Source organism: Vipera ursinii (assembly GCF_947247035.1).
Source record: "Vipera ursinii genome assembly, chromosome: Z".
NCBI classification, from domain to species: Eukaryota; Metazoa; Chordata; class Lepidosauria; order Squamata; family Viperidae; genus Vipera; species Vipera ursinii.
Window position 1 is genome coordinate 67,940,662 of NC_139517.1, and position 24,097 is coordinate 67,964,758.

Genomic DNA, 24,097 nt, shown 5'->3' on the forward strand with positions numbered 1-24,097 from the left:
TGCACTATCAACTTGTCTTGAAATACTTTAAATGCAGGTTACAAACTATCTTGAAAAATGTCAGCATAGCATGCACTGAACATTGGGCAGCTGGGCAAAACAGCAGTTAAAAGTGTTTTCCATACAAGGGATTTATGAAGGTAATGCCTTAGTATTCTGTTGTCATCAGCCCCAATAAGAGAAGAAATCTCTTTGCCCTTATCTTCTGTGGCTCAAAGTCTAAGAATTATCAGAATAATTATAGATAATTCTGTGATATGACTATATCAAATCAAATAAATGTTGCTACACCATTTTCTGGGGTCTACTATGTAAACATTTAAAAGATCTAAAGATGTGATCTAAAGAAATGATTAGCTGATGTTCTACCAAACTTGGATTTCATGTTTTAAATCAAACACTGGTGCTCTCTGAGCTTAGCTGTTTTCTTCCAAGTGTTTCATTATCCAATTAGGTGACATCATCATCATGATACCTAGTTTGAGTAAAGAAATGTCTTCAAAAAAACAACGAAGCTCAGAGTGCACCCCTTATTTCAACTCTGAGCTATATTTTCTATTGTGATCACACATTACAATAAGCCAGAATGTTTTTTATTCATTTGTGGTTTAGCATGAATCATAAGCCAATCATTCTGATTTGAAAATAATTATGTAAATCAATGATATAAAACCAACTAATTGTGCTGTGCTCATTGAACTATGGCTAAGTGAGTATGACTTTTTATAATGCATGTACCGAGATCATTTTCTTTAAGGGCAAAGATATTATTTGTTTAAATATAATAGCAATTTTCTTGAGCTAGGAAATGAGAGAATTTATCAGTAATCATGACCCATAGTTGCAAAATCAAATTTTAGTTTGTCAATTAAGTGAAGCATATGTGAAATATAATTACATGTATAATCACAGTTACTTTTAATTATTGCTTTCACAGTTCATGAAAGGTTTCCAGTATTTTTCCAAGAACAGAATTGGCAATGATAGCTAAGATATAAAAAGATAAGTTGTCTGTGATTATTAAAATTATCTCTGCAGTGTATATACAAAGGAGAACTGGAAAAAAGTTTGAATATGCTCCCATTAGATTCTGAGAACCTTGCCTTTTGGAATCATCACAGTGGAAATACCATTAACGGACTAATCTTTTACAACCTTTCAAGCAGGAAGACAAAATAATACAACTCATTATCAAACACTATTCAGATTTGAAAATATATTGGGTATAATTTCAGCATGCATTCATTTGTACATAAAAATGTGCCTTCTCTCTCTCTCTCTCTCTCTCTCTCTCTCTCTCTCTCTCTCTGTGTGTGTGTGTGTGTGTGTGTGTGTGTGTGTGTATGAGAGAGAGAGATTATGTCTGTTATTATGTCTGCCTCCATTCCCTTAACATTTTTTCTCAAAGAACTGAAGAGAACATATAATTTGAATTATTCTGTGTTTAAATTAACATAATTCATATATTTAGCTTTACTTACTAAAATAGGTCGCATATTCAGCTTTACCTATCAAATTAAATTCTATACTGTGTTGTTAAACTGCCTGGGTGAAACACTATGAGTGCCAGAAGGTAAGACCAGACAATAAAGTCAGAGCAGTGTTTCAACGGGTTTTTAAAATTCTTTCAGTATTATTATGTAATTAAACCAACTTTGTTGATTTCATGTGTAAGCTTCCATACAGGCATTAGTGGTAAAAGACCCATGGTAAGATGGGGAAATTATTTCATTCACATCATTTCCTTTTTTGTAATTACTTGTGCACAGGAATGTAAGTAGTATCTCCAAATGTCTTTAAAAATTATGATTCATTCCAAATAGTCTTTTCTTTAAAACTGTCAATTATAACTACTGGGAAAAAGATATGTAAAAAAAATAGCAATGCTATACATACTGGATGTGTTATGTAATGAATATATATAAAGCTGTTAATCCCTGCTAAAGTGAAACTAACTTTACTCCAATTGCTTGTGAAGCTAAAATGAAACTAACTTTTAGATGACCCTGACTGTTAACTCCAACTGTTTTGGAGGGAAATTTTGAACATTCATATTTGGGTGGGGTTTTCAAGTATTGTGATTGGTTAAGGCCCTGTGGGCTCAGAGTATAAATTACAGGCAATTGCCTGCAGTTCTCCAGTTCTAGTTTGAGTCAATAAATAATGTTGTAACTATGCTGGTCTGCTCCTTGCCTACTGAAGCCCACTACTCAATAGGATGAACTGTACATTGTTCCCTCATGCTCAGTAAATAATTGAACACAGACATTTTAATATATATTAGTGTTAAAACAAGAGTTGTGTGTATAGTGTGAAACAAGAAAGTAGCAAGACAACATATCAAATTTATCACCTTTTTACCTAATGAATTTTTGCACGCAAAATTCATGAAATATATCTGGAACAAGACACAGTATTCTGTACCTGGGGGGGGAGAATAACTCCAGGACCATTGTGTAAGTCAGCAGCCTCCTCAGTGGCTATGCTGTTTCAAGGAATATTACTATGTATTAAGAATTTGTTCATTATCTTTTTAAATGGAAATAGGGGTTGAGATGCTCCATATTTATTTTATTATTAAACTTTTATGCTTTTTATTTATTATTAAACTTTTATGCCACCCATCTCCCCCACAAGGTGACTCATATCAATCTTACCCAAATCAGTATTATCAACAAACTTTAGAAATTCTCAAACATAAATAAACAATATTCATTTTGTTATGATTGCAAAGAACTGTGAAGAAAGATGAACAAATGTTGAATTGCAATGCCAACTTGCTACAGGACAAGTCACTGTGGCCAAGTCACCACAGGACAATTTGGCATGGGACGATTCAACAATTTAAGTTAATTATTTAAAATAATTTAAAAATATTTCAATTTTTGTCATTCATATTTAATTTTGTCCCTTCTTTTGCATCCTTTTAAATATTATTCTATTCCATCATTTCTTCAATATTAGTATAACTTTTGACCCAAGGTGAATTGTCCCGTGGCAACTTAGCCATGGAGAGTTGTCCTGCCGTGACTTGGCTGTGGCAAGTTGGCTGGCTGTAGCAAGTTAGCTGCGACGAGTTGTCCTAGACCTTTTTATATGTATCCATGTTTTATGTGCATACAAAGGAGTGGGTTTTAATTCAGTTTTAGAAAAAAGGAGTTTTCTAACATACTATTTCCTTCAAGATATAGGGAATGAAGAGAATTTTTATAATTTTAGAATTCCAGGACTAGTTGGCAAAGTACCAGCAACAAGGCATTTTTCTGTAACTCTGCTATGATATAGTCATAGTGAAGACACTGAGGTTTGCTGTGCTTACCAACAGCCTGTCTCTGCTGATTGCACTACACTCACTATTAAGTTGTCTTATGCAATTGCCTTTGCTACTTTATGGGTATGTATTATCCCTGCAGCAAGATATGATCAGGTTTTTTTTACAGGTTTAAAGGCTTGGCTGGGGCCCCCTGGGTCTTCAGACTCCTAGGTGGCTTCTGCTCTACCTTGACTGTATTTATACCACTAGCTTCAAGACTGCAGCCATGATGTTTGCAAATAAAGAGTTTTATAAACTCTTTGTCGGTGTTGCCACTTTGTTTGAAATGCTGGATACTATAAACGTTAAACTGGATAATCAAAATCAGAGAAGAAACTTAACAGCAAACTTGGAATATAAAGAATATCACATGTGTACATATGATTATATTTAGAACAGTGTCCCATATTACATAGCAAAGCTGAAGTTCTCAGTTTCCTAAGTAGATTCCCCAGCAGAACAGCAGTAAAATAAGAAACCAAGATTACTCATGTAAACCTCTTGATCAAAGCAAAAAACTTTTTTTTGTGCAAAAAGAGAAAAAAATGTGCAATAAAAATTGCCAAAGAGTAAAGTTTCTTGCTTAATGTCAGCTTGCAGAATTTGGAATGACCTGAGTCTCTTATTTGTTTGTTCTCAACTGACTACAATTAGAGGCAGGAATGATATTAAAAATTTTCAAGAAATATTTTCAAGCCACAATAGAAGATGCAGATCAGTTTCATAAATGGAAACACATCCAGAAACCATTTCTTTTTATTTATTATCATCTAAAACTATTGTTTATATGTTGAAGCTAAAAAGACTGGGAATTGACAATTATAAATCATGCAAGTGAGGAAAAAGTTCAAAGACATTTCGTATCAAGGGTAAAAAGTTCATATACAAAGAACAATTGGATGTAAGTTCATGCTGGATTCCAACATCCCTTAATTTAGGATACATGTTCAAGAGAGATTTTGATTTTGTTTTCTTGAAAATGAGACACTGCTTATAGGTAGTGACTACTTACTACTCTCTTGCTGACTACTTACTATTCTCTTTACCAAAGTCAGAGAGTTCAGGTGTTCATGGACTGATATTTTTAAACAAACTACCAAAATTGAAATTATATAAGCACATATTTTAGCTATCTAAAAATAGCACCAGTATTGGGAAAATAACAAGGGATAGGAAGGAGTCAAACAATCCAAGGATGTCTAAGCTGACTAATGTCTGGAACAGAGCTTTTAAACCCTTAATAACAGGAGTCTGAATTGTCTGCAATATTTTGGATTCTGCTTCTAGAATACTTCATCATATTTTAATATTAAGAGATAAGTAATATTTGCACATTGTGCAAAATTATAGACTGTTTTACTGGCATTAGTGATGCTGTTTCAATAGATAATGTTTAAGCATAGACTACAGAACTTAGATTCATATTTTATGCTAAGCCAAAACGAAACTATGCAGTTTGTGAACCTACTATGAATATCATGTAGTGTAGCTTTTCTTTTTTAAAGTATCCAACAGGGTGCACTGAGATAAATTAAAAATGCTGGAAATTTTATACATCTATGTTGTCAATCAAATGCACACTGGCTTCTAAAATATAAAATATTAAATTCATATTTTATTGCAGCTTCAGATGCATAACCCAGAACATATTAGAGAGCAAAGCCTTATTTTTATTTGTTTTATTTCAATATTTTTTTAAAAAAATCTTAACTTACAAATTAACAACATTTTTAATCCAAAATGTTCCCTACAGATTACCTTTAACTTCACAAAATCAAAACATGTGGCAAGACTTTGGTGATTCACCTTCTCTTCTTATATCCCAAATTATTAGATTTTTAAAATGTTACTTTAATTTTCATTTTGGAAGATAAGTCTATAGGTCTATGACCACAATGTTATCTACTCCTATAAGTTTAGAAAAAGTACCAAATTGGATCCGACATCTTTAAAATATAGGAATTGGGGGGGGGGGGAAGAACAGTTATACAATTATATATCGCATTCAAAAAGAAAGCTCTTGCTAGATTCTTGTGAAAAAGTTCACCGGACTCAGAAAACTCAAAACTGAAAAAACTTAAAGCCTAGGATTAAGCCAGCTCTTTTCAGACTTTTATCATGAATCATAAAAGTAAAAAATATAGGTAGCTGAATGGAGGGGAACATATGCCAAACTTTCCTACAAGGATTTCACAAGGCCCAGTTCACTGTCCTACTATTTTCAACCTTCCTGAATCGAAATGGCTCTTTTGGAGTTCAATTCAGACTTCTTACCACAACTGAAGATATATAAATACTGTTATTATGACAAGCAGATTGACAATCATTAGGACACAAATTCTCATATATGATCATTTGGATAATATTATAAACATTTAGAGATTTTAAACCCATAAAATCTTCATTCCTATGGAGGCAGCATTCTTCTTTGGACTGAAGAAATCAGGTAATTCTCAATGTATGAACACAACTAGGACCAAAGCTTCTACCACTAAGCAATATAATCATCAATTATAATGTGTTCAATCTTACAACCTTTTTTGCCATGGTCATAAAGTGTATCACCAATTAAATGAATCACATGGTCATTAAGCTTCCCCCATCAACCTTGCTTAATTAGAAGTCCCCTGGAAAGGTCACAAATGGTGAGTTCAGAATGTTGCAAATATCATAAATACATGCCAGATGCCAAGTTGGAAATTTTGATCATGTGATTGTGCAAATGTAGTGACAGTCGTAAGTGTAAGGATCCATCATAAATCACTTTTTTCAGCATTGTTGTAATTTTGCACATTTGTTGAACGAATGGTCTTAAAGACTACCAATACATACAATAACCTTTAAGATGGAGCAAAGTTAATATGTGAAAAAACCATTCAAAATATGCTTATTATTATTCAGTCATTGAGTAAATCTTTACCTGAGATGAAAGCAGATTGCAATCCAAGTGCATTCCTTTCCCTGTTTTATGTCGTTGAAGAAGTGCAGCCATAATTGCTCCATATGCATATAAACCTGTAGCAAGGTCAGTCATAGCTACGCCTGGCCTAACTGGCTCACCACCCTAGGAAAAAGAAATATCAGGACAATAAAACTGATATATCATACCTGTGTCACTCCCAAAATGTTTTCTTTTGTAAGCTACAACTCGAACAACACTTCTTACAACATTTAACTATGAAACTTCTTTAGAAGCAAACTTCATAGTCAATGAGATGGGCAATTATATACATTTGCTAAATTAATTAATTAATTAAACTAGCTATTTAACCATTTCAATAACTTTAAAAAGTTGAAAAAAGCCGAAGCAATTTGAATAAACCACTGTATTGTGAAGGGTAATTCTCAGTATGTATGCACTAGCTGTTGAGATGGTATCTTTGCTTAGATAAACAATATAGTTTAGGCAAAGAAATGCATGCATTATCTGATTCCCATTTCAAGATTCCAGAAGCACCATCAAAGTTACATAATATACCTTCTCTGGCTGGATATTTGCTGGGAAAAAAATCATCTATGTTTGCAGGCATTTTAGGATACGAATGAGGAAGGATCAAGAAAGATTAAGCATACATTCTCTTCTATGTCTCTATTGCATCTGAAAAAGAATGTCTATTTCTGCACTTCAGAATTGTTTATCTTCTGGGAAATGAGGAAGATACTTCTACAAAAAACAATATACTTAAGATTTAGAAAAGCTGTGGTGGCACAGTGGTTAGAATGCAGTATTGCAAGCTAATTCTGCTGACTGTCCATTACCAGCAGTTCAATTCTCACTGGCTCAAGGTTGACTCAGCCTTCCATCCTTCTAAGGTCGGTAAAATGAGGACCCAGATTGTTGGGGAAAATATGCTGACTCTGTAAACCATTTAGAGAGGGCTGCAAAGCACTGTGAAGCGGTATATAAGTTTAAGTGCTACCACTATTGCTATTTGCACTTTTCATTTATTTCATATTCTTTGGATTATCAAATCTATTCCACCATGGACTTCTAAACGCTGATCCTTTTAATGTTAGCCAATCCAGAATATCTCAGTTCACTGCAGAAAACCAAACTGGACAAGAGATGAGATTACATTTTTAGCTCCTTCCAACTTGGAACTCTATGATATATTTTTTTTCATTGGAAGGTAGTACAAAGTATAGAAACCAGCCCAGAAAACTATACTGTCTGGCTTCCCCATCCTTCATCAGTCATTCTGAATATTCAACATGATGCTAAATCAGTTCACATGAAAAAATAAAAACCTGTTGTATCTGCCACTTGACAAGCTGGACCACAAATCAATATAAGTGATCCAAGGCTGACAACACCACTAGAATCTCTCCAAAGATGCTAGGTGCTGATACCAGTTTCCAAGCGTAAGTATTATCCAAGCTTCAGCACAATTGCAAAAGGTTAGGCTTTCTTGTCATATTCTCAAACTTTGCAAAATTTATCAGTGATGTGCTTGGGAATATGTTGATTTAATAATAATGCTCTGTTTGAATCATCTGAAATTCTTATTTCAATAGGCTAGAAATAATATTCAAATCACATAGAATACTTTCTTCAATGGGATATTTGCAGGAAACATCTCTTAAATCATAATAATTTGTCTATATGGAATAGTACATAACAACAAATAGAGTTTATAAACCCTGTTCTATAATGAGAAGATGAAAGATAACAGAAAGATGCAAAAAATAAATAAAAAGGCATTGAATATCTGCATGGTTTCAATCCTTAGAGTAAATCCCACTGAAAATACGGATTACTTCTAAGCAAGCATATATAAAATTGCACAGTAAATGAAGCATATTATTCAAGGTTCATTAGACATATGAACCATGAGATTAAACCAAATATATTGCAGAAAAGGCTGCCTATATTTAATGCCATCATCTGACACCCAACTCATTATCTAGCATGTCAGTTCAGAAGCCAATTTCTTATTAATTTCAGACCTCTCTGCTAACGAACAGTCATTTAGGATTATTTAAAATTGCTTCCAGCATTCAGGCACATTTGGGAAGCATTTTGACTTATTCTAAAGGACCAAGTGTCAGACAAAAGAATCTACTTCACTTATATTGGATATAATAATTAAGCAACATTAATAATCCATTAAAATTATGCTATGTAAATATTTCAAACCACATACATTAATACTGAATTAACCACTGAATGATAATAATCTTATGTAATAAAATTATATTTTTAAATTGTAACACATTTAAAAAGAATTGAGCGGGGAGTGGAACAGATTTGGATACTGTTAGTAATTTTCTCTTGGATTTATTCACTAAATGTGCCACCATTTTTCTTACTCAGGCAATACAGACCCTTTGGCTTTAATCTTTATCCAAATGTGTTGGCTAGAGATCAAAGCTTTGCAGGCAAATATATAACTAAATGAAATGTCCATGTGCAACATATACACATACACATCCATCACATTATTTCTTTCAGGGTAAAGCAATGTTATGCAAAGCGCAGAAATAGAGTGATAGTAAACCAAAGAAATTAAAGACATCAGATAATGAAAGGAAGCATAACTAAAATGACTTTTCACCTATGCCATTAACTACTGTATATCTTTCTGCCATTGCAATTAGCATTGACCATCACGTCCATACATTGCTTAATATTTCTTTTGTAAATTCTCACCTTTCTTTTCAAAGATCCTTTAACTCCATCCAATCACAATAATCTTCATTTTCCCCTTCCTTCCAGCGTTAATTGTTATTTGATATATTTGTTTTGCAATCTTCATTTATTATTTCAACAATCCCATCAAACCTTTTTTGTACTGGTTGCTCATGTTTGTTTTCAATTAACATTCACTCAGCACCCATTTATCCCTTCTTTTACTGCACATACTTTATTTCATTCAACGTACTTCTATGTTCCTCCTAATGTAATTAATGCTCACTTCCATTTAATGAAGTGGCCTGAACACTCTTACAGTATATGTAGCCATTTTCAACTGACATTCACTCTCACAAAAGGATAGATATTAACTACTACCTTTCTATGAGCATTTATACATCTTAACATTTCTCATTCTATTTTTCCACTTTTAATAGACATTCTGTTAAAAATATATACATTCATTTATTTGCTCCATTTTTTTGCCATTTATATACAACTTACAACTTTTCACTCTGTTTTCCTTATCAAATAGAATTATCTTGGTCTTGATTCCTGTCTATTTTCCTCATAGTATCATACAATTTATTTGGCATTGGCTTCTAATACTTGAGTGTCAACCCAAAATACAGCTTCTTTTGAGTACAAATGTTCACTTTTTGCTCATTTGTCACCTATTTTATTATTAAGAATTCTTTCTATCATGCTTCCATTAGCATAATTCATCATATTTTGCAGCACTCTGCAACATAGTTGTATTTACTCTGTTCCAAGCAGTTGCACAAGCATTTTATGTTCACTTTCTAGTCATATTACTTTTCATACCACACTCATACTTCTTTTCTTATAATTGCTATACTCTTACCCTAGCTTATGTCTCCTCTTTCCTTTTTTTCCACTTTTTCCCAAGATCCAATCTTTAAATGAGCAACAACTGGCATTCCTACACTGAGAACATTTATTCAATATTCCTCTCAAACATTCATTACAAACAAGTAAATCTATCATGCATTTAGATTTATATTCATTCTTCTACACAGTTTAAATAAGAATAATCATATTTTTAATTGTTTATATGAAACAGATTTATTTCTAAACACCAGTCATGTTCACATTTATTCTTGAATGTCTGAATGGTCCAGTCACTTGTTTGGTGATATCATCTCATTCTCACTCATCCATTTATGTCACCAATTAACTAGAGGTAGTTCTAAGTTAATTACTGCCTTGTTTAGCTTCTATTCAAATTTACAATGATCCTGAAAAAGTAGAATTATAACTAGTATTCAACCTTCTGGCCATTGCAATGTTCCCATAGTCACATTATCACAATTTGGGCACTTGATAATGGCTGCCTGCCATTAGTGCAGGTTCGAGTCCCACCAGGCTCAAGGTTGACTCAGCCTTCCATCCTTCCGAGGTAGGTAAAATGAGGACCCAGATTGTTGGGGGCAATTAAGCTGACTTTGTAATAATGCCGCTGGGGGGGGGCGAAAGCCCTAATAAGCAGGCCTATACATAGAATGAAGGCTATTGCTAAGCACATTGATTTGTGCTTCTTAGATTGTAAGCCGCCCTGAGTCTTCGGAGAAGGGCGGGATATAAATGGGATTAAAATAAATAAAAATAAAATTATCCATTTACAATGGTCACAAGCATCCCAGGTTATATGATCATTCTTTGTCACCTTTACAGTTGGCTTCAACAAAGGAAGTCAATATGAAGCTGAAACTAGATTGCAAATTGTGATTATATGATGTCATTAATTCATACTTTTTATAATGTATTAATCTTACACTTCAAGTTGCAATTTTTCATACACTCACTTGCAAACCATAATCTTCACCCCCTATCAAGGATTTGGCCAATAAAACTTTACTAGGCTAGGGAAAGTTCAGCTTTAGTCATCCTCTGCTGAATTCCCTAATAATGATAAGGAATGTTCCAGTCCACTTTTAAACATTTTGGCTAGCATACTACAAATGCAATCAATTTTAATCCATATATGCTTCTGTTACTGTACTATATGTAAGCTAGCATCTCTATCTGAAAGACTAAATTGTAGGTCAACAGACTGTTTCTCATATGTTCACCTTACAGAATGATCTAGCTGAATAAAAATTTAATTTTTTTCATAATAGCCAAAGAATATTAATCATCTGGGGGAAAATCCCATACTGGAAAGTTTACAATTACAATGCATAATATACTTAGAAATTAAAAGAAATGTAAGGTAAAGGTTTTCCCTGTCCAGTCATATGTAACTCCAGGAAACGATGCTTATCTCTGTTTCTTAGCTGAAGAAGCTAGTGATGTTCGAAGACACTTCTATGGTTATGTAGCTAGCATGACTTACCTTCCCACCAAAATGGTACCTACACATTTGCATGCTTTCTAACTGCTAAGCTGGCAGAAGCTGAACCAAGTAATGGGACCTCACCATGGCGTGCAGTGCTCAGGTCTCAAACCGGAGCTGTCAGCTTTCTAGCTGACAAGCTCAGAGTCTTTAAGTTTTTGAATTACATGTTCTGGAAGCTCCAAATGATAAAGCCAACAATGAAAGTTTAAAAATATCTGAGAACTGTAAATCTCCATCTTATACTAGACAATATTTTACCATGCCTTTCTTTGCTTTGTTGTTGTTGTTGTTAGTGGCAAAGTCATGTCCGACCCATCGCAACCCCATGGACAACGTTCCTTCAGGCCTTCCTGTACTCTACTATCTTCTGGAGTCCATTTAAGCTCACAACTACTGCTTCAGTGACTCCATCCATTCTCTGTAGTCCCGTTCTTCTCTTGCCCTCAATTTTTCCCAGCATTAGGCTCTTCTCCAGTGAGTCCTTCCTTCTCATTAGGGGGCCAAAGTATTTGAGTTTCAACTTCAGCATCTGGCCTTCGATAGAGTAGTCAGGGTTGATCTCCTCTAGGACTGACCGGCTTGATCGCCTCGCAGGAGTCTTCCCCAGCACTATAGTTCAAAGACCTCAATTGTTTGGCGCTCAGCCTTTCTTATGGTCCAACTTTCACAGCCATACATTGCAACTGGGAAGACCATAGCCCTGACTATATGCACTTTTGTTGGCAGGGTAATGTCTCTGATTTTTAGTGTGCTGTCTAGATTTGCCATGGCTTTCCTCCCCACAAAATTTCTTGGCTGCAGTCCCCGTCTGCGGTAATCTTGGAGCCCAAGAAAATAAAATCTGTCACTACCTCCATTTCTTCCCCATCTATTTCTTCCCCATCATCTATACAAGAATGAGCTTAACGTCCCTGATAACCACGATGAGGTGGTCACTGACCTCGAGCCAGACATCCTAGAATGTGATGTGAAATGGGCCTTAGGAAAGCTGAGCAACAACAAAGCTAGTGGAGGTGACAGTATTTCAGCTGAGCTATTCAAAATCTTAAAAGACGATGCAGTAAAAGTGTAATTTTGCCACCTCTTCTTAATCTCTTCTGCCTCTGTTAGGTCCCTGCCATTTTGGTCCTTAATCATGCCCATTTTTGCATGAAACGTTCCCTTCATCTCTCCAATTTTCTTGAAGAGATCTCTGGTCCTCCCTATTTTATTGTTTTCTTTTATTTCTTTGCACTGTTCATTTAAGAAGGCATTCTTATCTCTTCTAGCTATTCTCTGGAATTCTGCATTCAGTTGGGTGTATCTTTCTTTTTCTCCCTTGCCTTTCGCTTCCCTCTTTTCCTCAGCTATTTGCAAAGCTTCCTCAGACAACCATTTTGCTTTCTTGCATTTCTTTTTCTTTGGGATGGTTTTAGTTGCTACCTCTTGTACAATGTTGCGAATCTCCGTCCATAGTTCCTCAGGTACTCTGTCTATCAGATCTAATTCCTTAAATCTATTTGTCACCTCTAGTGTATATTCGTCATGGATATGATTTAGTTCATACCTGAGTGGCCTAGTGCTTTTCCCTACTTTCTTCAGTTTAAGCCTAAATTTTGCAACAAGAAGCTCATGATCTGAGCCAGAGTCAGCTCCTGATCTTGTTTTTACTGACTGTATAGAGCTTCTCCATTTTTGGCTGCAGAGCACATAGTCAATCTGATTTCTGTGTTGACCGTCTGGTGATGTCCATGTGTAGAGCCGTCTTTTGGTTTGTTGAAAAAGAGTGTTTGCTATGACCATCGTATTCTCTTGACAAAATTCTATCAACCTGTGCCCTGCCTGTTATTCCAGTTATCTTTTGGCTTCCTACTTTAGCATTCCAATCCCCCATGATGATAAGGACATCATTTTTTGGTGTTAGTTCTATAAGGTGCTGTAGGGCTTCATAGAACCAAACTTTCCTTTCACCACCAGATACATCCACAGCTGAGCGTCCTTTCAGCTTTGGCCCAGTCGCTTCATTCTTTCTGGCACTACTAGTACTAGCCCTCTGCTCTTCCCCAGTAGCATACTGCCTTCCGACCTGAGGGGCTCATCTTCCAGCGTCATATCTTTTTGCCTTTTGGTACCGTCCATGGGGTTTTCATGGCAAAGATACTGGAGTGGGTTGCCATTTCCTTCTTCAGTGGATCACATTTTGCCAGAACTCTCTGCTATGACCTGTCTGTCTTGGGTGGCCCTGCACAGCATAGTTCATAGCTTCATTCATTGCAAGCCCCTTCGCCACGACAGGGCAGTAATCCATGAAGGGGTCTTTGCTTTTTAAATATCTTTTAATTTATGAATACTGTTTGGGTTTTTATACATTTCTCTAAAGGTAACATTTTTCTATTTTTCAGCATTCCATATCATATTGCAAACCCTAAATTATTCCCAGCAATCTGTTCCAACAAAAAATAAGTTGGTTTAAAAAATATTTATCAAGCTATTTGCAATCAAATCAGAGAGAGGGAGAAATATATATAAAATTAGAAGGATCAGAATGTCCGATCATCACATATAATTTCAACTTCGTAGATATATCTTTCTTTTTAAAAATGAAGATTTTTTGATATACAAAACAAACTCTTATTGTCTTTGTCCTGCAAATGAGATGTTGAGATATATGGCTTACTTAAGAATGAATTTTGGGGTAAAGAAAAATACAACTGTAGCTTACATAATTCATTACAACTATTCTCTAGCTTCAGAACCTCCAATACAGGACCTGCAAGATTCTTGTACTCCCAAATATTTATGCTGATACCTATAGCAGCCACAGGTTCACCCTATTTTAGTGACAGGAGTTATTCACAATAAATGATAGAAAATGAAAAAAAACAGATTTTTGTCGTCATTATTATTAGACAATTACAACACACTTTAGAATGTGAACTACACTTCAAGATAATGAAGATGCAATTACCGGTAGCTAAAATACTGCACTCTACTACTAACAAAAGAAAATAGATTTCATAAATGTTATGCTGGAAACACTACTTTGGTTACCCATAAGCTGATAGGCTTGATTCAAGGTGCTGATTTTAATCTTAAAATTCTAAAAGTATGGTATTTATTTACTTACAAGATGTTTCTCCCCTTGTCAGAATCAATGCACCCTGTGAGTTTGTTGCAAAACAGACTATTTTATGTCTCTACCTCCTATAAGATATAAATTGAGGAAGTACAGAAGTGTTCTTTTCCTGTGGAAGCCTATATTATTAAATACTTTATTCCTAAATGTACTAGGATGCTCCCACCTTGATTGCATTTGGCAAAACAGCTATGATAATCCTATTGCAATAGGCTTTTGGCACAGATGATTAACCTGGCCTGTACAGTTAGTACTTGAGCTTGTATGCTTTTTTTATTGCTGCTGGGAAAAGGACTAGAGGAGTGAAACTCTCATTGCTGCCTTTGTTGCTTCTTTGATTGCTGTTACTTTGATGACTGGAATACTGTAGTTATCCTTGAAAGTACTTTAAAATATGATTTTTCATTATAATACTGTGCTTTTTGGTAAATATTTTATAAACTACTATGCTTGTTTGTAAGGAGTTAACAGAAATAAAGTGTTTTCATTACTATGCTTGTTTGGTTTTACCTTAGAATTGGTTGCAGAAATACTAGCCAGTATTTACAGAAAGCAGATTAATCCTGTAAAGTTAATATGGATTAATATGTACTACTGTAGATTGTTTGTAGAACACCTGATGGGAGGTGGCAGCGATTCCCTCTGGAGGTTTCATGCTGGACAACCCTGCAAATTCTCAAGCCTCTTGGTTCACCTAACAATTGTGGAGGTCATTTAATGAACTGAAGCAAACAGCAAACTGATCTTCATTGACTTAATGACCTGGTTGATTTACTTAACAAAGTGTGGTTAAAAATATAAAAATGAGGCCAATTCATGTTACGACAGTTTTGCCTTACAACCCTAAGGGCCGACTGCATTAAGGCTATACTTTTAGGGCTACCTATACTTAGAAGTATATTGTTTTTACCGTCTCATGTCCTTATTTGCTGATGATTTTATTTTTCTTCTGTTAGAAATAGGTAGTGAATATACTGTATGCTGTAATTAATTACTTAATTAATTTCAAACTGGCTAACAAATATAGTTATGTATATGCAGGAATCAAATGATTATAGGAACAAATTGAAAGTAATTCTTATGGCTAAGAAAGCATTTTTTCTTAGTATCACAATCTTACAAATTGTTGATAATCTGAAAGCAATGCAACAATTATAATTTATGTAATTCAAACCACCTGAGATTATTTGTACTTATATATTTACTGTAAGTTCTTTCCATTGATTTTTATTTCCTAACTTTATTAATTCTGCTCATTACTATATGCCTTATGATATATACTAATGAAATTTTCAGTTTTAACAACAGGATTTTATTTTACTTGCAGAAACATACCTCAGGCCCTGTGATATGCAAAAGTCCAGAAACAGCAGCTGCAACTGAGTCATAACCTGCTTGTTGAAATTTTGGACCAGTCTGACCATAGCCTTAAAAATTGCAAAAAGAGAGAGAGAGAAAGAGAAGGTAAATATGCTACCAGTAGCAGTGAACTCTGCGGCAACTAAATAGAAGCATTATGCTATCTCAATTATAAATATTCAGGCTATATTGACCACATGCTTTTTCCTCTGTATTAATCAGAACAGAATGTACACTAGATCTGTATATAATTTCATTTGTAGTCAGCAAATACAGCAAAATAGCATAAGAATTAGAAATAGGTAAAGTCTAAGGAAGGGGTGTCAAACTGCCGGCCTGCGGGCGGGACGCATTACGAGGAAACCGCACCCACCCCATTGGCGGCAATGGAGAAAAAGCTCTGATACGTCACATGACATCACGAGTTTGACATGTCTGGTCTAAGCTATCTGAAAATTGTGCAAATTTCACCACTACATTCCAACAGCTGGCTTTCAATTTTTTTATGGTCACTGAATTAATGCACGACACAAGCTCATATAACAATTACATTCATTTGCCTAGACAAATTGATCACATCACAATTTCACCCTAAAAAGTGAAAACATAGCAATTTTTTTTTACTGAATTGGAAGTATAGTGCATATTAGCACTATTCCTTGGTTCAGAGAACATCAGATGACTACTCAATAAACTGCAAAAGAGGGTTCCTTATGACTTATCAATGCCTGGCTTCTTGGCTTAAGTCAGATGTCAATTCTCTCGATATAAGGAATGTTTTGTTAGGAAATAAAAATGTATCTATACAATTCCTTGAAAGCATAATAAAAATGGAAAACATGATTCTCAGTTGCTTCTCAAGTCAGCCGTGATACATAGGCGTCAGACACTGATTCTGCTTATTATCAGAAATATCAAAGGACATTTGGTTTCTAGTAACCCTGAAACAGAACAGCTGTACTGAAATCCACTGCTGAATGTCAAGCAAGTTGTCTCTTCTGCAGCAAAGGAATATGGTTTATCTCCCTCTGCCAATATATATTACCAGATGTACTCTTTCATTTAAAGCTGAAAAGGAACAAATCAATACAGGGAACAAAAGCAGCTGAATATGAATAATAAAGTTTGTTCAACTTAATTTCCATGCTGTCTTATTTGCTTGCAATAAATACAAATTGCACATAGTTTATTTGAAGTGAAATGCTCGTTAATTCTTCAAGGTAGCTAATTTTTTGCATATTTTCATTCAAATACGTTATTCCATTATAACTTCCCTGCACACTGAAAAGCATCACATAAACCAGCTTACTGAACCCAAGATATATCTTATGAAAATTTAATTCCACAACAAAGTTACTTGTTATTCTAAAAATATTTTTAAATATAAATAAAAATATTCAATTACTTGAAAATAGGGTGGCTTCCCACAATATAACCTAATAATTCTGCCACTAGCCACAAGTTCAACAAGGAAATGTACAAGTCTGTATGCTATTTGGTAAATTCTAGTTATTTATTTTCTTTTTTTAGAAAGCTGTTATGAATAACTCTCTATATATCTCTTTCACCTTATTTCAAAACTGAAAATACTTGTTTGCTTTAAGCCAATTTGTTTCTGTAAAGGCCTGTAGATTTACTCCTTTGGAGCTACAGTTAATTTTGCTCCCCTTCTTTTGCTAGCACTATAAGCTAGGAATCATAAAATATCTGAAATTATATTTTTGCACTGGTCCTCACTATGTGATACCACAAAATCTCTAGAACATGGGTGTCAAACTCGCCACGTCAGGTCACATGTCACAACTTTTTTTGTATTGCCAGAGCTGGGGTGGGTGTGGCCTCCGTATGATGCAACCAGCCCACGTGCTGGCAGTTTGACACCCCTGCTCTAGAGCTTCATCCACCCTGTAAAGTCTATACATACTGTATATCCATCAGTGTTTCATGGGAATAGCAGTTGTTCATACAAAGGTTACTCTTCAGAGTATAGCAGGAAGACCATTTTCTTTGTTCAGTTTCCAATTAAACCAGACCATATTAAATATCCATAAAAGTTCATTTCTTAGTGCCTGTTTGAGAAAGTAAATATAATAAATTTAAACCAGATTACAGTAATTTTACTTCTAAATTACAGATTACAGTAATACTACTTCATTATTTTCTGAGCCAAACCGTAAGCAAAACAGGCAGATAGAACATTGAAACCATTCCGAAAACAGCAAGAATGTTATGCTGGATATAGGCAGTTTGAACATAAAAGTAATCATTAATGAAAAGAGATATGTAGGTTGAACAGCTCTGCTTTGACTCTGGTCCCAAAGATTTGAAATGTAAGTAGTTCATATTTTGATAAATATTTTTATAAAACAATTGTCTTTGGTCTAGACCAGGGGTCAGCAATCTGAAACAGTGAAAGAGCCACTCGGAACTGGTTCCCTCACAAAAGGAAAAACTGGGAGCCGCAAAAAATATGTGCGCTTTTATTATAATGATGGTTTGAATATAACCTTCCCAGTGCAACTGAAACAAGAGTACCAAGTAAATTTACAACTCCTAAGAGGTCAGGTTTGGGACTTTTTCTTCATGGATACTAACAAGAACAAGAAACCTTTGAGGGAAAAAAAAAGATATGTTAGACATCTTAGAGAAGGAAAGTTTATTCTACAAGGATCTGCTCCAGGTTAATCTCCAAGAGAACAACTTTGGGATATTTTTTCATGGATATAAATAAAGCTGAAAATTTCTTGAAAAAAAGACAGAAATCCTGAGAAGAAAAAATTTCATTTTATGAAGATAAGCTGGAGGGAGTGGCTTATATTTAAGGTTGTAATTAGTTAGGATGGATTTTTTTTTATAAATTTGATATATGTATTGAAAGAAAGCTTTAAGGTAGTTTTGTATATATAAAATGAGTTTATAAATGCATGTCTTCTGTCCTTTTATGTAATGCTGAATAATTCCCAAAGTTTGTAAAGTACTATTGATTAAATTTGAAAATAAGAGAAGAAAAAGATTTACTCCATGAGGATAAACTCAAGGGAGAGATTTGAATTCAATGAGCTAATTCAGGGGTGTCAAACTCAATTTCACTGAGGGCCGCATCAACATTGCAGTTTCCCTCAGGTGGCCGGGTGGGTATGGCCAGGGTGGGTGTGGCCTACTGGGTGGGCGTGGCTAGTGTGTGTATGGCCTACTGGGTGGGCATGGCCAGCTCTACATGGTTCGCATCAAGGGTGCCTATGGGGGCCTGGGCAGGAGTGGGACAGATCTGAGGGTCTCTGGCAGAAGGAGGACCTCTGGGCCAGGGCCAAGGCAGTGGGGGCTGTTCCCTCACTGTTTCCAGGATGTCTTCACGGGCCGCATGAAACCACTTCGTGGGCCAAATCTGGCCCCCGGGCCTTGTGTTTGACATGTCTGAGCTAATTGGAGATAACTGGACTTATATTGGTATGATATATATATATATACTTGAATGAAAGCTCTAATGTAATATTGTGTTTTGGATTCTGGGTTTAAAATGAAGGGACTACTTGAATATTTTTTAAAGTTAGTAAAATATCAAAATTAGACAAAGTGTTTCCTCCCTTTAGGATTAAAAAGAAATAAAAAATAAAGAGGATTTTCTTAATATGAATTATGATAATGATTAATGAGTTAACAGAAACATACTATTCCCCACAGCAAAGAAAAACAGAGATGGTCAAATTGATTCTTTTATCCAAAGAAGAGAATATATCTAATCTTGTTTCTATTTTGAAATTGCTTCCAGATTTTGTGCTTGCAATGAAAAAAGAAATGAAACTTTGATGTTGTTCTTACTAATTAGATAGGTTTATTATTATAGAAATGGCTTGCGCCTATTGCTGTGTAAAAGTAAAATGTTGTGGCTGTAATGTTGTTACCTTCCACTGTGCTAAAGAGTCAGAAGTTGGTGTCTTTTTCTTTGCTTTTCCCTTTTTTGCGCTATATCTTTTTTTCCCTTTCTCTCCCCTCCTCCTACTTTTCTATTACTTTTTTGAATTTCTCTTTGTATTTTATATTTTATTAAATCAATAAAAGTTTGAAAATCAGATGCGTTCTCTTGCATTGTTGCCTTCCACCTTCTTTCCATCTTTAAGAAGTTTTTAATGAACAGAAAACCTGCTCAAAATAAACATGGCATTAAAAGAGTGCATTGAAAAAACCCCAACACCTATACCAGGGGTAGGCAACCTCGGCTCTTTTATGACTCGTGGACTTCAACTCCCAGAATTCCTGAGCAGGAATTCTGGGAGTTGAAGTCCACGAGTCATAAAAGAGCCGAGGTTGCCGACCCCTGACCTATACAAATGTTATCCCCACTACTTGAATACTGATTAATACATTTATTTTCTTTGTTTTATAATGCACTTTTTAATGCCTTGCTTCTTTTGTGTTTTTTATTTGTTTTTTCTTTTCAATTTTCTGGAATTTTGTATTTTAACCTTTTTTAAAAATAAAATAAAGAAGTCCTGCAAAATGGTATCTTCAAAAGATAAATTTGTGATTGTGACAGGGTAGCTATGGAGGAATTGTAAGTAAGCGAATAATGACAAGGGAGTGAGAGGAAGCCCATAGGTTTTTGGGGAACCAAAGGGGCAGAAAGTAGAGCATGGGATATCCCACGGGGGGTGGGGAGACTTCCTGGGTGTGCCTGTGCCTGCACTAAGCCTCCCACAGTTTCCCCCATCCCTGAATCACTCCATGCTCTATCTAACAACCCATGCATTTGACCCATGCATTCATTTAATAAATGCATTGGGGGAAACGGACAGGGTGGTCTTTAATTATGCGCTTCATTTAATATAGCCCTCAATTCCCAACATAAATGGACAGGCTCTGTTACTGTCGTAAATCGAGGACTACCTGTAGAGGACATTTTTTTTCTTTTTCTACATATAAAATACATCAAAAGGTTTACTTAGACAGCTGAGACAATTTGTATGCAATTATTCTTACATAAATTAAGCATTAATTACTATTAATTATACTCACTGTAGAATATGCATCATTTTATTGCAAATCATTCTCAACTTTGAGCCTTATATCTCTATTTCTACTTGTACAGTTTAGATAAAAAGGACATATGAGTTCTAGCACCTGCCAAGAAGGCAGGGAGCAAATGATTATATACTAGAAACGTTTCCCATAAAAATATCTTTGCACAGGATCAACTGTCTGATTTCCTTACTTATGGACAAGATACAGCATCAGATTACTCTAGATTTTGTCTGTTAGAATTGATATCTTATTTAATATCTCTGGTTGAGCAGATGACTCTCATGGTTAGTACATTGGGCTGATGGTCAGCTAGCTGCTCCAATTGCTGCTCATGGCAGGGTGAGCTCCATTCATTCCAGTACCTGCTGACCTAGAAGTTCGAAAGCGGGTAACCGCAAGTAGATTAATAATAATAATAATAATAATAATAATAATAATAATAATAATAATAATAATAATAATAATAATTTGGAAGGGACCTTGGAGGTCATCTAGTCCAACCCCCTGCTAAGGCAGGAAACCCTATACCATTTCAGACAAATGGCTGAAATGATACCACTTCAGTGGGCAGCTCAACAGGGACACAAAAGGAGTCCCCAACTGGGCATCCCCCAGGCAACGCTGATGCCACCAGCTAATCCCTTTAACCTGGGAGCACTTTGGTGTTACTGACACAACTGTAATAATAGTACTAATATATCTGGCAGAAGGTCAACTATCTGAAATTGTGGCCAAGTCACTGATAACAGGGGCTACCAAGCCATCTACAATTGTTATTGTTTATATTCTATGACCCTTAGGAGAAAAAAATATAAAACTGAAGGGATGTGGTCTACATAACATTTCTTAATATTTATTCAATAAAATCTTTTTTTGGCATTTTACTCTGGTTTAAGCTTCTTCCCTCTGAATCCTAAGAAACCTATTGGTTCCCAATTGGTCACTGATGTTCATGCAGATGGCTGAAAAAATAAGATGGGGTTATCCACCTCTCTTCTGGTGCAATGAAATATCTTTCATTTTTATCTTCATTCCTTCCTTTATCAAAGGATTTGTGCCCAAATCACAAATACCTTTCTAGCTCAAATACCTGACCATGACATTTTAAACTATACCTCTAAATTTATATTTATATTTTTCTTACTTCAAAGTCTTATTTTGGTACAAAATCCACTTCCCTCTTCTTTCTTTTCCATTCCATTTGTTTTTCAACATTTAGTTTGAAATCCTCTTTTTAATCACAATAAACTATTAGCTCTCTTGGGCATTCAACTAATATAGCTACTTAACAAAAAATCCTTGTTTCAGCTTCCTTTACAAGCAGGTATTGATTGTGTCATAAGAAAAAAATCCCAACTTCATAAATACAGCCTCAAAACTGATCCCTCTTCTGACTGCTGGACCCTTCTGAAAAGCTGTTTGGGAAGTTTTGCACACCAAAAAGAGAATTTTAATATAAAAATCTAAGAAAGCTTAACTTAAATCCATAATAAGCACAATGTGTTACCTCCTTCACCTTCCAAAATAATCGCTTAATCATCCATTGAAAGTTACTGCTCCCTGAACCTTGGGTATTAGTGTTTTTACATAATGGAATAGCTAGTGCAATGTCACAAAAAAAATTGTAAAATTTTTTGAAAAGAGACAAGTGTATTTGTTATTCCATACCCAGGTAGTCCTTGATTTACAACAGTTCATTTAGTGATCATTCAGTTACAACAGCACTGAAAAAAGTGACTTGTGACCATTTTTCATACTTATGACTGTTGCAGCATCCCCATGGTCATGTGATTTACTTTCGGATGCTTGGCAACTGGCTCATATTTATGACAGTTACAGTGTCTCAGAATCGTGTGATCACCTTTTGTGACCTTCTGGCAAGCAAAGTCAATGGCAAAGCCAGATTCTCTTAATAACTGTGTTACTAATTTAACAACTGCAAATTTGTTAAGTGAGTTTTGCCCCATTTTATGACTTTCTTGCACATTTGTTAAATGTTAACCAATGTGGCAAGAAAAGTCATAAAATGGGGCAAAATTCACAACCAATTTCTCATTTAGCAACATAAATTTTGGGCTCAATTGTGGTCATACATCAAAGATTACCTGTATTATAGAAATAAGATAAACTATCTGAGAGAAGGCCAACATATAGATAGAATTAAAATATTTCAGGTCTATAAAGAAAAGAATTGGAAAAAATACAGAACCAATAAACATAACTGAATAATATGGAAAATTTGTATAAACTTCAAAAACAGCTTAGAACTGCCTAGCAAGGCCCTATACAACTTCTTACACTCATGCAATGAATCCAGTCGTTCAAATAATAAAAAAAATCCTTTAGGCTGGCATAAGCTCCTGGAACAGCCACAATCTTTGCGATATTTAAACAGCAGCTAGACTAGATTTTTTGGTACACAACATGTATATTCCAAAATTGCACAGATTGTGCAATGCAAGACAAGCAATCAAAGCTGAAATTACGAATGCATGTTTTATATATATGGAGGGGAAAGCAGCCAGACCACAATATGTGTGTCAGATGATGAAACATTTGTTTTAAGACAAAAAAACAAACATATTTTCATATATAGATAATTCAATGGCACCAGGCTAATAAAGCACCAAAGACGACCACATGGAAAACAGAGGAATGAAATATAAAACACATAGGAATCAAAGTTAGTGGTGGCAAGTAATAACAGTGAGCAATATCATGGCTATGTTCCATCTCTAATGTCATAATGTTATCTGGTGATCAACAAAGTTCAGATTCTTAAAGGGCCACTGAGCCCAAAAAGTATATAAGTAAAACTTACACATGAACTGAATTACAGATTCTTGTTGATTCCCCAGGATCAATAGAAATTCAGATTTGCAAACTAAGTATATACAAATACTTAACCATTTGAGCCAAAGGAGAAAAAGAGGCAATCAAAATTGTTCATGAATTGGTAGTCAAGCAATTTAAAATTATTTTTCTTTCTTTATAAATAAGTACATTCCTTTGCAACATGTGCATTATTTCTTTGGAATTATAAAAAATTGTTACACAAACAAAAGAATATTCATTTAAATGAAAAATGTTAAGGAGACACTGGTTTAAATTCACTTCCTACAAAGTGAAATATTATAGGCCTCACACAGAGGCCATTTGTCACCCATATATGGCTTAAGATGAATGCTGTCAAGTCACAACCCAAACTGAAGCTGTTAAGACTCTCCCGAGTCACTTAAGTGAGGGATCTAATTTGTATGAACGATTCTCCCATTATAGCATCAGTCCTACAAAGTCTTT

General features: G+C 34.9%; 1 protein-coding gene across 2 annotated transcripts in view; it reads right to left on the minus strand.

The window, feature by feature from the left end:
* Nucleotides 1-24,097, minus strand: part of SUGCT (succinyl-CoA:glutarate-CoA transferase) — a 351,908-nt gene that overhangs the window by 301,825 nt on the left and 25,986 nt on the right. For both annotated transcript variants that reach the window (XM_083378302.1, XM_083378303.1), the window contains exons 7-8: nt 15,755-15,846; nt 6,234-6,377 (exon numbers count right to left, since the gene is read on the minus strand). In XM_083378302.1, coding sequence (XP_083234428.1) covers nt 6,234-6,377; nt 15,755-15,846 — 236 coding nt within the window. The remainder of the gene's footprint in view (nt 1-6,233; nt 6,378-15,754; nt 15,847-24,097) is intronic.